We start from the raw sequence: 16,757 nt of genomic DNA on the forward strand, positions 1-16,757 counted from the left end.
AATAGCATCTGCACTTGGACTATATAAGCTAATTTATAAGAATTAATAAGAATTTTAGGGCCCTACAAATATTAAAGAAAACTAATTCGTATTTCATATCAGCACATCTTTCCTAACTGTCACACTCTCCTACTGCAATGAAAATTACTTCTTTGAAAGTGGCCCTAACAACCTGCAGTGGGTAAAAGCTAGGAACAAGACTACCCTGTAAGTGATGTGATCTTGGATGACTTACTAAACCTTCCTGTGCCTCAGCGTTCCTATCTGTAAAATGAGGGATAATGATATTCCCCTTCCCTGTTTTTTATGCAGTGATCTTAGAATTAAATAAAGGAAGTATTTGGAATTTCCCTGGAATAGTCAGTGCTCAATAGCTATTAGCTAAAAAAATGAATTATATTTCCGAGTGTTACTCAAGCCCACAATTACATCTAATACAGCCCTCTAAATATTTTCATATGGCTCTCAGTCTCTCAAACAGATTACAACCTATATTTGAGGCTGGGCTTTGCTGCTGGAAGACTTGCTTACGACTGGTGAGCTCCTGGGAAAACAATGCCAAGTCACAGAATGTAGAAAGTTTTCATAACCAAAATCTTCCCTTTTAGCACCAATATTTTAGTATTTTTCATTCTGTAGAAATAGTTTTCATGCTTAAAACAAATTTTTCATATACATATATATTTTTTTGCCAGTTCCACCATCACAATGGTTTACTCTGCTCCTATATCAACTATCACACTAAGGACTACAAAGATACATAGATATTATATACCGGGGCAGAACCCAGGGCCTTCACCCTGAGCTACATCCCCAGCCCTTTTCAAATGTTGAGACAGGGTCTTGCTAAGTCACTGAACTGCCTTGGCTGGGCTTGAGTTTGCAACCCTCCTGCCTCAGCCCACCAGAGTGCTTGGATTACAGGAATGTGCCACCGTGCCCTGCTGCTGATAACTGCCTGAAACACTTTAAGGGCACTAGAGTTCTTAGAGGGCTTTCATCTGCTTTCTTTTTGGTACCAGGGATCGAACTCAGGACCTTGAGCTTGTGAGGCAGGCGGCAGCACCACTGAGCTAAATCCCCAGCCCTCATCTGCTTTTTCATATTTTCCCATCTCTGCTCATCACCAAGCCATCAACTGTGAATTCATACTTCTGTCAATGTCCTTTTTTATCAAGTGTTCCTCTCGTTTTCAGTCAACAGGGATAATTTTAGAATTTATTTCAAATAAATACAAGTTCTATGAGAGAGTTTCAGGAGTTTTCCTGTAACTGTGAAGAGGCTGGGGTGGGAAGATGGTAAGCTCAAGTTCAGCTTGCAACTCAGCAACCCAGTGAGACCCTGTCTCAACACAAAAAGTAAAAAGGGTTTGGGGAGGTACCTTAGTGTGGCGGGCCTGGGTTCAAAAAGGCTACAGAGGACCAAGACGAACAGCCAGGGAGGAATTAATTTAATCTTTTAAGAACCCTCTTTGCTCAAAGTTTCAAAAAGGTAACAAGCAGGGGAAGATCAGACAGTGATAAGAAAATCTGAACACAACCGGTTGGACTTGAGTCTGGTGATTAGAAACTGTTCCCCCCCACCACACACTGTTTTCTCCCAGCACAGGATGATCTGTGTGACCTAGGGAGAGAAGTGGTCTAAGCCTGAACCGTTCTCCTGCAACTACTCGAAGTAGTGCAAGTTATCACTGTATAGAATAATGACCCACCCAGCTAACTTGCCTGCTGTTATTTCTCAGAATTAACTTTGAAGTGGAGATGGTGCTCATGATAAGAACGGAGCCATCTGTGGGCTTTGGCTGTGTGTGGAAGCATCAATCACTAACTGAGTCGGTGCCTTCTGAGTTTCCTAGTAAATGCCTCTGACTGTGGGAAAGTGGTTTTCTAAGTAACCAATCCCTGGCTATTGTTGTGAGGTTATTCTAGTGCAGCTTGGCCAGGTCTCTGGTTTCAATACCCTGGTGGTGTCCGGTGACAAGGAAGACTAACTTGGTTTGAAAGCTTCGGAGATACAGTGACATCTTTCAAATGCAGATTTCAACATTTTGGTCTGCAAATGTGAATTTCTTTTAAATTAATGTGGCCTTAACCCCTTGCTCACTACTTATCTCTGTAATCTCCTCAGGTGGTGTTTTTCCTTTCATGTTTTCTAATTGCTGTATTGGTTTAACTTGTGTAACTGTCTCCCCACCCCTATAAGGATGGGAAAAGGATTTAGTATTTGTATTTGTAAAACAATGCAGGTAGATCTTTCTCTTCTTCCCCAAGTAATAAACCAAGCATTTAAGTTGGCTCAGGAATTGCCATTTAGTGTACTGGCGCAATAATCCAATTAGGCCTCTCATGTTTGGGTAAAAACGGTCTGGGCAGCACACTGCAGAGGTGGGGCACACAGAGAAGGAATGTCAACATCCCGGATTCCTCAGCAAGTTCCCTGTGCGTCAGTACTACAGGTTAGATTTATCCTTCTTCCATATTCCTCCTTAAACTACAAATTCCCCCCAAAGCAGGATAATGTTTCGGCATTTTTACCTCATCTTTTCCACGTTCCTGTCACACAAAACATTATTCACTTGGATAAACCATGCACACTTTCCTGTTTAAGTATCTTTTGGGCATCTACTCTATGACAACAATATTCCACTCTGGAGATTCAGTCTTGAATGTTTTGTTGAATTCTCAATAAAAGGAAAATAGGAGCACACAAAGCCATTGTCCAACTGGACCACAGGAATGTCTTCTCTTGCTCTTGTTGGCAACTTGTAATTAAATCTGCAAAAATATTAAGCGATGGAAGCCAAAATGACAGGAGGTGCATGGTCTCCAGGAAGGTTCCAGAAGGAGCCCCTGCCTGGTAGCCAGGGCTTTCCCGCTGCCCACGCCACAGGGCCCCGTTGGCAAAGCTGGGGCTTGCTCATTGCTCAGCTCACCTTGCAAGCCCTTCCCAGCATCCAGTGATATATTTCCTTTCTCCCTCTGCATCATGGACTCTGGAAACAGTATTCTGTTTATCTCTCTTATCTTAGGGACCTCAGGGCCATTTCAATAACTGCTTTCTGAGGAGAACAGCAGGCTTCCAAAATCTAGAACAAGGGACCTAAAACGGGTTACTTACTGTTAAAGAGCCTCTGAGCATCTGTATAGGAGGCTCTAATTGCTTGCTATTTTAAGAAACTGGTACTGGTATTAATGAGTCAGTTATTTTAAAAAGTAGAACGTGAATCGAGAGTGGAAGATGAGCTTTGGCTGAGGGAAGAGGGTTACGTGAGACCGCAGAGCAGGTGGACCACTTTAATGCAAGAGCAGGACCTTTCTGTGGTTTACCAGATGATGTCTGCATTTTATAAACTTTAGTGTCAGCCAAGGGACTCGATTCCAGGATTTCCTCACTTCACATTTATGAGACTGACAGGTTTACTCTGCCCAAAGTTCAGAGAACTATAGGTCATGGTACAGACTTCTCAAATAGAAAGAGCATACTGTACAGAATTGGGTCCCATTCAAAGGCTACAGAGTTTTTTTAATGATGACATTAGGAATCTTAGACAACTTGGAAGCTCTAAGGATCTCTTTACCTTGGTTCAATACAGGCAATAAAAAGATCACAGCTGAAGTGACATTTATGCCTATGAGCAAGTAAACCAGAGCCAGTTGACAAAACTGTTGTTTCAGGCTCTGCCTTTGGGCAAGTCATGAAACTATGATTCATAAGTCTTAATAAAGGACAGTGATGAAAGCTGTGAAGTAGCATATTTTGGGCACACAGCCATTTCTTTTCTAAAGCATAGGTCTTTAGCATAATGGGATGAGTGGCTTTATGAGAAGAAAGAGAGCCGAGCTGGTATACATCCATGTTATGATCCCGGGAGAAGGCCTACGCCAGATGCAGGCCCCCTGACCTTGAACTTCTCAGCTTCCAAAATTGTAGGAAACACATTTCTTTTCCTTCTACATTTTTCAGTCTTGGGTACCACATTATAGCAACACAAAACACACTAAGGCAAAGGGGTCTGGTAAAAAAAATACAGACAGTAACAAGTGTTAACCAGGATGTGGAGACACTGGAGCCCTCGTGCATTGCTGGTGTGAATGAAAAATGGTTTAGCCATTTTGGAAAGGAGCTGACAGACTTGGCAGTTCCTTAGAATGGTAACTGCTGGGTTACTGTTAAGACCTAGAAATTTCTTTCCTAGGCAGGTACCCCACAGAATTGAAAACATGTTCACACAAAAGTTGCACACCAACATTCATAGCACTATTGTTTATAATAGCTAAAAACTGGAAACAACCCAAATGTTCGTATGAACAGATAAATGACATGATATAGCGTTTCACAGAGGCAAGATGTTAATAACGGGAAGCAGGAGGCGGTGACAGTGAGAGGCGTATGTGAGAACGCTCAGGAATCTCCACCTAATTTTTCTGTAGACCTGAAATTGACTCTTAAAACACTTATTTTAAAATGTGGCAATACATACAAAGGAATATCATTCAGCCATAAAAAAGAATGGAGTACCGATATGTGCTAAATGGTGAACCTTGAAAGCATTCTTCTAAGTGTAAGAAGAGAAAAACAAAAGGCCAAATAACACGTGATTCCATTTGTATGAAATGAGTAGGCAGATCCAAATCGAGATGGGGGGAGAGAGAGACAGAGAGACAGAGGGAAAGAGAGAGACAGAGAGAGACACACAGAGACAGAGAGACAGAGACAGAGAGGGAGAGACACAGAGACAGAGACACAGAGAGAGACAGAGAGACAGAGACAGAGAGAGACAATGAGAGAAAGAGAGAGACACACAGAGAGACAGACGGAGAGACCGAGAGAGACAGAGACAGAGCGAGGGAGAGAGAGGGAGAGAGAGGAGAGAGACAGAGAGAGACAGAGAGAGGGAGAGGACAGTTCCAGGGCCAGAGGGAGAGAGAAAGGAGAGCGAGAATGCTGAGGAGTACGAAGCTTCCCTTTGGAGGCAGGAGAAAATGTTAAGAGTTACATAACAGATATTTGCACAGGAGTTTGAACAGACTAAGACCCGCCTGACGGTGCACTTTGATTAGGTGAACTTATCTATATGTGAATTACACCTCGACTTAAAGAAAGACAACTGAACTGAGGGAGAGAGTGAGCCAGTGCCGGTCTGTGCACAGACAATAGTTTTATTTATTGGCTATGCGATTAATTACACAACATTTTCTTTTTCTTTCTCTCTTTCTTTTTCTTAAGTTTTGCTCTGAGATGAAATGACACTCTCCTTGGTGGACCACAGCAAGATGAAGAATAAACTGCCATGACAGACTGGGCACATCAATTACTCAGGGGCCACAGGGATGACAGAGATGCCGCCTCCGGGACAGAGGATTCAGGAGGAAGCCCTGGCCCCATCGAAGGGAAACCATGTGGAGCCCCTTCATACCAATGGCATCACACACAAATCTGAAGGCAAACATGCAGTGAAGTCCCGTGCAAGCCACTAATTTGCCTTTCAACAGAAATATGTGTAGTGTAACTATGAGTGTTAAGGAAAAGAATTCAATATAGAGGTTGTCTCCGAATGGTAATGCTGGGTTTCCTTGACTTTAAAGTTATCACTTTAGTTTTTCTAAAACTGTATTTGTTTATATTTCTGAGATATTAAATATTTATTTATATTTGCAGATTCTGACAACTGACTTTTTCTGATGCTCATGATAGGCATGACATTCACTCATGGCAATAATCATTTTCATTTTACCTTATGGAATTTAATATTTCTGAAATAAAATTATTGAAAATATATATACATATGTACCGTCATCTTCATATAAAAGAAAACAAAATAGCCAAGTTATCAAGTGTGCCCATCTCTATGGATTTCCATCACAAACTGTTCTGCACCAAGCAATGTCTTTTATTTCACAACTTGTTTTAATAACTTAGCTAGAGTCAATTATATACTTTAAATGTCTGTTAGACTATCCAGTACACATTTCCTCAATGTGGTTTCTTTAAAAGAATTCTTTATAATGGATACATGTTGTTGTGTTCACTTGATTATTAATAACTGTTGCACAAAATATGCCACTCCACACTCCACCTCCTTTAAAACTGTTCTGTATTCTGGGTGCAGAACTAGTTATTCCTGATTTGATACATAGTTGTTTTGTTTCAAACAGAGAAGCACTCAAGTCCTAATGCCCCATGAAAACATGAAGCCAATGTACACTTACCTGGCTTTACAAGGCCTGACTTCAATTCTTTCTTGTGCCGAGCTGATGGGATGCTTCCCTCCCCAGGAATTCCAACTGTGCATTTCTTTCTGGTAAAGTCTTCATCACTTCCAGGGCAAAAGCCAATGGGGCTGTTTCCGGTGTCCGAGGGCGTCTTCACAGGAGACACTGACTGGCTGCTAGGACAGCCTGTGTCATCTAGGAGACAGGAATCGGTAAGTGTTTCATGAGGAGGAGGAAATCAAGGATGGCAAGGAGGAGCTAGCTGTACATCTGCCCGGCCCACAGGCGCATGTGTGGCTCACATGCACGCTCAGTCCATGCGGCATAGGTCAACCCATGTGTAAGACCTTCTCTGGTGACGTCCCTCTTACCTTTCCATATTCAGTTCACTCAGGTTAACAAAGAAAACACCAACTTTTTTTTTTTTGGTACTGGGGATCAAACTCGGGTCCTTGTGCTTGCGCAGCAGGCGGCAAAACCACTGAGCTAAATCCCTGGAGACACCAACTATTTTAAGACAACACTTTAAAGAAATCAAATCTTATAAACTTTCTGATCACAAATAATTCTGCAGCATGTATATTTCATACTTTGAAAACTTAAACATATATTTGAATATTTTCAATAGTATGATTTTGGGTCCTATCTGGCCATTGGTTTTGGGATGGGGTTAGTAATAAAAAGTTCCCCAGAACCACTCAGGATCATTCGTGTGTATAATTCAGAGCTGCTTACATTAGGGAAACAAAAAGACTAGAATATTATTGATATATCCGGTTTTTGGTCACTTGGCCCCTTAATTGGTTCAGGGAATTTGACAGGTAAAGCCCCTCTGGCTTTAGAAGTTCAGGGAAGCAGAAAGGAATAATCCTGTTTTATCACACACACCCAACCAAAACTACTTTACTCTGACACACGTCTGTCTGGAATACACTACTGAAAAGAAGATGATATTCACATTAGAAATATTTCCTTAACTTTCAAGCTACAGATTATCATTACCAGGGCCATTATTTTAAGTTAATATGTATGATATGATGTATAAATGTTTCTGAAGCAAAAAGAAAGTCAGACTGCTGGATCCTGTAAATTCTTCCCATACCTACAAAGTGTTTATGATAGTCGGTTAATTGACTTGTACTTTGGTGAGGAGACTATATTGAAATTTAAAGCTAAATCAGTATTACTCAAAAATGTGCCTACCCTAACTGGCCAGTTAGTAGTAAATTTTCATTACTGAATAATTTCTTCATTGTATATAAATATTTTGAGGCCAGTGTTACTGTAGCAACTAATTAGATAAAACAATGAATAAAGATATATATATATCATTAATTTTTAGAGTTATTAATTTTTTATGACTGTTGAGGTAACCAAAATAATTAGGCATCTATCAAAGGCTATCTTAAATCTACATAGCTGGAATAAAGACAGAAACAGAATTAGGCCTGAATAAAATATTCTGAGTGCCTGAGTTATACCTAGAATCCATCTAAAAAAAAGAATTGCTATTTCTTCCTTTTTGGCTTATACTGCATTTCTTATTATGAAATATCCCAGGGCCTACAACAAAGTGAACTTGGCACTAATAAAACAATTGGTTTCTCTTGATGTCTTCCCTTGACTTTTGGACACATTGATATCCACAGGACCTCGTGGGCTGCTCTTGGCAGTGAGCAGTGTTTAGTGCACTGCTTGAGCTTCCGGCTTTGCTGCTTCCATGACAACCCTCTCTTGGCTGCTGCTGCTCCTGGCTTACTGTCCTGCCTCTCCCTTATGTTTTCATGTCCCCTCCTTCAATCCAAAGAAATCTCAGCCCTGCCATAAAGACACAAAGTCGCTAACTATTCAATCAGACTCCAGTAAGTTTACAGGGCTCCACTGGTGGGCACCTTGCCTCAGAGAGACTGTTTCTGGATTCCTATCTCCAAACAGGTAAACGAGTAAGGTGTAATCTTTTAAAATTACCTATTGCCTTTTAAAGTATTCCCTATGAGTGACCTCTGTAAATTACTTCTTTTCAAAGAGGGAGAGCCCAATAAATAAATAAATGTATGCTTTAGAAATTCGAAAAAGTCATTTACCTTGACAATCCCCAGACTCAAAGGGATGAAATGATGATTTCCAGTATTGAGAAGCAGTATTGAGAAATGCTATCAAAATTATGGTTTAAGCACATAGAAAGGCAGATAAGTTTTGTTTGGTTCTATTAACAATTTTCAAGAGTTAAATAAGAATGAATATGTCCACACCATGTTTTCAGTCCTGGTAATTTCACAGCTTAAGTGATGGGACTGGTTAAACATTGAGAACTGGAATTAAAGTGTTGGAAGTGTGGGGAAAGGCAGTAGCAATTTTTCACCACAAGTGTGTGTCTCACCCTGTCATCAATATTGGCAGCCTGTACCTCCAGGAGCAGGGAATGAGAAGATGAATACCTAAATAAATCCTGAACTTTGGGTACCACTTAAAGTATTTCAATTAGTACGTAAACATCTCTTAGCTGTCTACCACTGTGGTTCATAGGAGGGAGAACAATAGGAATATAAAACATGGTCTTTCATTGCTTAAATGAACGTATCACAGGCACACCCAGTCCCTATTTTGATGGAGCTTATAAATAAAGCCAAAAGGAGTAGATATATATTACTTGTTGTACACAGTTCTTATAAACTGGCAAGTCTGTTCAACTAATTGATTTCCCCCCAAAATCAATGAGTTCTCAGAGAAGCCTGAGGTATTTGCCCGTTTTGCCTAATGGGACCAACATTAACAAGGAAACTATTTGACAAAGGTCAAAATTGTTAATTTTCCTATTATGGAGGACACATTTTAGATCATGCAAAGGAAACCCCAGCATGGACACGGAGCTTAATGTGCCAGAGGGTCATCTGGCCCACCTGTGGCACCTGAGGGGTTTTCCTGTGGTGCACTGAAGAAATAGTTACCATTTCTAGAAGTGTCATCAGGCGCTCCTCCTCTGCTCTTCACCACCCCATCTCTTCAACTGCATGGTATGGGTGAGAGCCAACCACCAGCTGAGATGAATTTAAAGTTTTTTCTCAAGGTTCTGTGCAAAATATTCTCAGTTTACACCAAGATTCTAAGAATGGTAAAGCCAAGCTCATGTTCTTCATTGTTCAAATTTAGTCTTATGTGCTAAACTACAAATGGACCAAGCACCCATTAAAGACATGTGCTGTGTTTACTAAATCTACTTTTGTTAAACGCTTTTTGCCTTCTGGTTCCCGCCGCTACCCTAACTCCTAAAACTTGGTCTGGAGAGTCTACAGATTTGCAGACATGATAGTTACAATTCCAGAGTTCATAAAATATGGTAACGTGAAGAAACTATTGATGACAAAATTTTCTTCTATTATAGAAATAGGGGAACTATTTCTGGGGGGAGAATGGCAGAAATTCTGTATAATCTACCCAAAAAGTGTAGGACATTTCAGATATCCAAAGAGTGCTTGAATAGGTAAAAACTTTCAATCTGGTTTGCCATTGAGGGAAGTTTGTTCCATGGTTTTAGTAAGAGGATGCAGAAAACTGTTGGTTTCCTGGACAAAGAGGAATTTAAAACATACATACATGCGTGCACATGACCTTTGATAATTTTTCCATTTGTATACTCAGGTTTTCTTACTGATCTGTAAGAAGTCCTTATATATGAAAGGATTAACCCTTTGTCATATTCAACCCAGTTTGTTGTCTGCTTCTAATTTTATATTTTTGACATTCAAACCTTTTTCTATTCTGTCAAATCTCTCTATATATTCTTTGTGATTTCTTCCAATGCTGTTATGCTTAGAATGTCCTTTTTTACTTAAAGACCAACTAAATATTTATGTACCTTCTAGGTAGTTTTCATTTAAATTAAATCCATTTGGAATTCACTGTAAAATGTGCTGTAATGTGAAGGTTAGATGCTGACTGTATTATTATCATTGTACTTCTCTGGAAATCTATCCTTTCCACAGTTTTTTGATGAAAATCCTTTCCAAAGTTTTTTGATGAAAATTTGAAAGCAGTGACTATCTTTTACATAATTAATTTATATAATTAAAACTATTAAAGTTATTCAAAGTGTGTGCAAGTGTATGTGGGTTTGTATTATAAAACTTCTGGTATTTAATAAACACGCCTAACAACCAGTACCATCAAATACATTTGGTGGCATTTATGATGACCAAGTCCTACTTAAATTTCCTTGCAACAACTACAATTAATAATAAAACACCGGGTTCTAAAGATTGCAAATACAATATTTCTTCAAAGCTCTAGTCTAAATCTTCTTTTTCACTTTTCAATTTAGGACTCATAGCTCATTGATTTCCAAAATTGGACTAAACAATTCCAGAAGACAGATTTAAAAATAACATCAGGGAGAGGAAAATGTGGTTTTGTGCCATAATGTCTTAAAAGATTGTTATGGTTTAATGCTATTCACTGTTCAGTTGCATAATTTAAGGGGAAAAGTCACTGGTATTTTAAGGAAACATAACTGATCTATATGAAAGTCTAACTGATTTTCATAAACAAGGGGAGCATTTACTGATTATCTATTCTTTCATTCAATAAATACTGAGTATGTACCAAGTACCAGATGCTACTATGGTTGTTATTATTTTTATTGTTTCAGATACTGGCCTTTTTTTGGTACTGGGGATCGAACTCTGGATCTTGGGCTTGTGAGGCAGGCAGTGGCACCACTGAGCTAAATCCCCAGCCCCCAGACACTGGTATTTTAAAAAGTAGTTTGATGAAGGCAGATATTCATGAGTTTAAAAAGCTTAAATTCATAGTGAATCTGAACTAGGTGACATTTTTAACACACATTCATATGGCCCTAAAGAACATAGGTAAGGGAATTAAACTAACATTTATTAAATAGCTATCATGTGGCAACCACAATAATTTTTAACCATATAATTTTAATAATGTATTTCAGTTGTGAAGACTAAAACTCAGAGAAGTTAAGAAAAGGCTTGTCCAGAATTCTCATGGCCCTTGGGTTCAATCCCCAGAACCATAAAATTTAAATATATATTTTTTTAAAGAGAGAAATTCATGGCCACACGACTAGCAATTAATTTTTAGGATTCAAGTACAGATTTGTATGACAAAATGCCTTTTTTTTTCCACCATAAGCTAGCTGTTTTTAAAAATTTCCTACTTATGCTTGTTCCAAGAGGAAATATCAGCAATTCTGGGAATATCCAAATTAAAAACAGACAAAGATGTTTAAAAGAAGCCATCCCATAATAAGAAGACCACAAAAATTTGAGGCAAGAAACTCTTGAGTTGTTTCCAGTATTCCTGCCTCAACAATGTAGACATAGGCATAGAACCTACACTTTTGCATTCTAAGTTTTCTTTAGTAAAATTTGAATTTCTGTAATTTCACCTAATTTTAGCATCTTTTCATAGTGAGATTTCACAAATCTATACGACTTTCTACTAATTTCTTTTGGAATTCGAGGTCACTAACTTGGGACCAATATTAAAGTGTAAGAATCCCATCCATCCATCCATCCATCCATCACTGTGATAGTTTCCTGATTGTGTCAACTTGAGTAAGAAACGCCCAACTAAACTAGCTCAGCATAGTTCTGGGTGTGCCTGAAGGGATTTACTGAAGACAGGGGACCCACCCTGAGGGTGAGTGGCCCCAACCAATAGGTTTGTCACCTGAATGGAATAAAGGAAACGAAGAAGGAAGGGTTGCTTTTGTTTCTTTGGAGCAGCTGCAGTCTTCACCTTCACCTTAAGCATTGTTTCCTGGCTTCCCATACAGACCCTTCAGCCTCCTGATACAGACCAGCACAGGACACTAGAGTGGACTCCAGGCCTTTGCCTCTATCCTTTGGATGGCTCTCGGGTGCACAAACAGCCCTTCTGCACTCGTCCACACCTAACTCTACGAGTGGCCACTGTGAGCCACGCTTGTAAATCCTTCTATATCTGCATATCTCCCATTAAACCTGTTTCTCTAGTAAGCACCAACTGATATGATCATCCATCTATCTTTCCACAAATCATTACTAATTTCCTATTGTGTCAGGTGTTATTTTATATTATCAGGCTATAACGATGACCAAAGCTCAGATCATTTGCTGAAGGAGTTCACATTCCAGCAGTGAGGAGACACAGTTAATAAGCCAGTAGAAAAATACATAAAGATGACATTTTGGATGGTGATGTACCATTAGTGAAAGGAACTCTGTGACAGGTAGACTAAGCAGGCAAGAAGGAAATGGACTTCATCAGATAAGTTGTCATGGAAAGATCTTCTGAGTTGAAACCCAAAAATGAGAAGCAACTAAAGCTCTCGGTAGGAAAGAATGTGGAGTGCTGAGGAAGTGGAAAAGTGGCTGACAGTGACAGGAAGAGGGGTGGTGAGGTTGAAAGGAGGCAGAAATCCAAGCATGTGCAAAGCTGTAGGCCAGGAATCACTAAGTTTATCTCAGGTGCCATAGAAGCCAAAGTGCGCACTAAGCAGAAGATGTCAAAAAACTGGTTAGGGTTTATAAAGGGGAGCAGACTGAATTAGTGATATTATACCCAGCTAATCCTCACCGAATGTCTACTAAGGACCAAGAGCTTCTTTAGTCACTTTACTTATCACAAATCTGAGGTAATTCAATCTAATGTCTCTCCAAGATAGGCAAGCTGTCACTCTGATTTGGAAGGAGCACAGGAAACTAGCACTAGAGGTTAAGCTGTCTGCCCAAGAGAGGCTAACTCCAGAGCTGCATTCTTAACCACTGGGCTTTGGAAATAAAAGGCCCGAGCAAACCCACTTAGTGACCATTACCACAGCACAAATCAGAAGTGAGCAGTGGTTTGACTAGGATGGTAGCAGTGAAAATGGAGAAAAGTGAATGGATTTGAAATATACTTGGAAAATAACTGAAAGCATTTATTCACAATAATGAAAAATAGAAAATACTCAAGGATCCCTTTTAGGTTTTTTTCTTTAAATAAGTAGGTATATAGTAATCATTTCTGGTTTGATAAAATGGGTTTATAAGTCTGCAGGGAATGAAATCAAGCATTTTGATTTTGAGATGCTAAATCTGAGGCACAATAAACATGATACTCCAGATACCAAATTAAGGCAGGAGATTATGCTGAGCAAGTGGGTGTGACTTGTCAGTGATAGAAATCCAGGACACATGCGCAGAGAAACAGCTCCTAAAGCCTACCACCTGGAACCAATCAGAAAGTGTTATCTTCAGTACTTCTCACAAGAGATCAAAGCAGGGTTTTGACAGGATGGCCTAGATCTGTCTCCAGTTGAGGAGGGGGAGATAAAAAGACAGTGGGCATTAACCTCTTGGCCACTGAGTTCTCTCTTTCACAGTGGTCTGCTCTCATGCTGAAGAATGTACTTCTTTTTCTATTTTAATTGGTCCAAACTGTACTAACTATAAAACCTGCCTACCTTTTGTGCTTGTCTTGGCCATTTCTTTGTTCAGAATGACAAGAACCTGGAAAGCATCTGTAGAAGGAGTCCACAGCCCCTCAGAACCCTGGTAACAAAGCAGGATTTCTACAAGTGAGCCTGAAACAGAGGGGTGGTTAGAAGGCTCAGCACTCTACAGGTGAAGGCTGTAAGGAGCCCTGGACAAAGCCCTCGGGGAGGGCAGGTAGAGAAGAGGCCAATGAAGGTGACAGAGGAGAGACCTGAGAGGCAGGCGGGATGTGTGGGTAGGGTCACCAAAGCCGAGGAAGGTCTTCCCTAAGAGACGGGCTTGTTCTGTTGTGTTGAGTGCTGCTGAGGGGGTCAAGGGAAATGAGGGCAGGCAGGTGACCGTGTGGCCACTCATCTGCTTGACAAGGCAGGTCACAGAGACAGGCAAAGTTCTGCTGGGAAGATGAGCAGAGGAACAAATGGGATGGAAGTTGCAGAGGGGAGAAGGCCAGGAGCTTCCTCCTCTCTGAACACTGTGGAGCAATATGCATGCTGATAGGAATGAGTTTGTCAAAGTATCTGGGAGGGAAAGCTCACGTTAAGATATATAACCTGCATCTCTAAAAAAATGGAGCATGGAGAAGTTATTTAGTGGATGCTTCCCCTGTTTCTTGGAGACAAGATAACTGTTTCACATGTGAACATTCCGGGGATTCTGCGCTATTTTGGATCCCTGAGTGCTCCCATAAAAGTCCCGCTGGTGAAGCCCTCGGCAGTACAGGGAAGTAAATGAGGTCAGCTCCCTTTCCTCAGAGGACCTGGGCTCTCTCTCAAGCAAGGGCCTTGAATTGGTTTCATACCAAGCATCAAGCTGTTGACTTGCATGAGCAGTCCCTGCAGAAGGAATCCACAGGGAAAACATCACGGTCCAAATATCTGATGTAATGCATCCACCTAGATGTTCCGGTGAGGGAGGGGCTGAAGACGGAACCTGGGAAATCAAGGGGGTGGTGTCACTCCCCAGAGACAGGTGAGCCTGGCGGGGGGGGGGGGTGCGTGGTTCCTGTCGTGAAGAAAGCTTTTATTTCTCTTGTTTCTTGTTTCACAAGGTTATGATCTTTCCAAAGCAGGCCCATTACAAATCTTTCTGACCTACCTTCTCCTGAGCAATATGGCTTTATTTGCAGTTTCTAGGCTATGCCCTTTTAAAAGCTCAGGTGTTTTTTTTTAACGTTTCCTGGATGGGGGGAGATGGGAGCAAGGGGGAAGGGGAAGGGAGAGGCAGAGACAGAGAGACTAGGAAGGCAGCTCTTCATCTCCTAAAATCCTCTATTCAGGAAGCTCCAAATCACCCTCAAGACACCTGAAATACTGTTAGCGATGTTGCAGCAATGCAAATCTCTCTCCTGTCTTCTATTCCTTCTCATACTGAGAATCTTAAAATAGTGATCAAGATACAGCAAGGAAATAAGAATGTTAAGGAAAAAATAAAACAATGCTCATTATATACTTTATGCAACTGCAACATTTGAGTTTTCTATTTGGAAACAATTGTTTTAGATAATGTGCATGGATCATTGTATTTACTTGTTTTTGGGGGAGGTGGGGGTTGAGGATTGAACCCAGGGCCCTGCACATGCTGAATACAAGTTCTATCACTGAGCTACACCCCAGTCTACTTTATAAAAGGAACCAAAAAAAGAGGAGAGAATGAAAGAAGAAATATGGCGATAGTCTACAGTTTAAGGGAATTCATAGAAAATTTTCTGAATTTTGAAAGCCTCAGGGAAAATGTCCATCTGCAGAAGAATGGTTGAAAAAGTGGTGGTACAGTGTGCCGGCATCGCAGTGACACAAAGGAAGGGGACGTCATCACTCACATGCGATGTATTTTCTGGAGTACACATCCTTGAAGGCAGGCACCCTGTCAGTATTGTTTATTGAGCTAGCTTGGCTACTAGGACAGTGCCTTGCATTCAGTAGGTGTTCAATAAATATTTACCTAAGGAATGAACAGAAGGTACCGCAGACCAATATAGGATAATTCTTGCAAAATAAAATAAACCCTATAAATGCAATGATATCCACTATGACATAAGAGCTCAAACATTCTATAATGAATATGTGTTCATTACTTTCGAATTTAAAAATAAAATAATAAGGCGGGTGGTGAGGAGGAAGCGCAGGGAAGAGGTGAGGGAGTTGGGTTTCCAGTGCTTCGGAGCCCAAGGACAGCACAGATGAGCTTTGGTTTGGGCTCCCTGGAGAGAAAGCAGTGAACCTTAAAGAGCCAGGCTCCTGGGGCCAGGGGGTCCTCACGGCTCCAGAGGTGGCACCCAGGGGTCCTCCGCTGTGGCAGGGTGGCAGGGCTGTGTCCTCCACGAAGGCAGGGATATCCGAACAGGTGCTGTACCTCCACTGAGAAAAGTCAGCTCGAACGTCAGCCTACCCAGCAGCCCTGTAAACCTGAAGGGCAGTAGGAGGCGCCTAGGGCTTCCGAGAGTAAATACCAGCTGGAGGGCGGAGTAAGGGTCAAGTCAGAGTCCTGGGACACGTGGGTAGGTGACTGGGTGCTAAATACCCTCTTGTTTGTAATCTGGGATGCTGGATTTTCTCATGATTGAAAAATGCAGGTTAGGGAGGACAATACTTCTTGTGCCCTGTTCCTTGAACATGCTCTTCTTTGTATTTTCAGGACTATGTATGCTTTTATACACATTGATCTCTCTTCTGCCATATCATGGTGTTTCTCAAACTCCTACACAACTTTCAAAACCTTGTTTACATGCCAACTCTTGAGGGAAGCATTTTCTGTTTTGCTTATCATGTGATCTCTCCTTTAATTACTCACAGTACTGGGTTCATGGTTCTATTTTAATAGGACCTTATGCTTCATGACATTCAGAGAGCCTGAAGTCCTCAAGATAAAAATACTTCTTTCATTTAATAAAATTAGTGAATTGGATACTGAGTACTTCTCCAGTTGTTTAACTTCTCCTATACTAGGACAGTACCTTGTTCTTAATGTATTTTATTAAGTAAATGAGAATTCTCCCCTTGCCCTATTCTCAGAATAATGCTTTTTTCTAAATCCCTACAAATACTTAATAAGCGACTGCTGTAAG

At 40.7% G+C, this 16,757-nt stretch overlaps 1 protein-coding gene across 10 annotated transcripts in view; it reads right to left on the reverse strand.

Moving 5' to 3' along the window:
- Sybu (syntabulin) overlaps positions 1–16,757 on the reverse strand; it is a 109,635-nt gene that overhangs the window by 37,442 nt on the left and 55,436 nt on the right. For all 10 annotated transcript variants that reach the window (XM_087190691.1, XM_021262708.2, XM_004850182.4 and 7 more), the window contains one exon: positions 6,210–6,407. In XM_087190691.1, the coding sequence (XP_087046817.1) occupies positions 6,210–6,407 (198 nt within the window). The remainder of the gene's footprint in view (positions 1–6,209; positions 6,408–16,757) is intronic.

The sequence above is a fragment of the Heterocephalus glaber genome, unplaced genomic scaffold (assembly GCF_053883595.1).
Source record: "Heterocephalus glaber isolate CG9 unplaced genomic scaffold, H.glaber_assembly_v1.0 deba00001555, whole genome shotgun sequence".
Lineage (NCBI taxonomy): Eukaryota > Metazoa > Chordata > Mammalia > Rodentia > Bathyergidae > Heterocephalus > Heterocephalus glaber.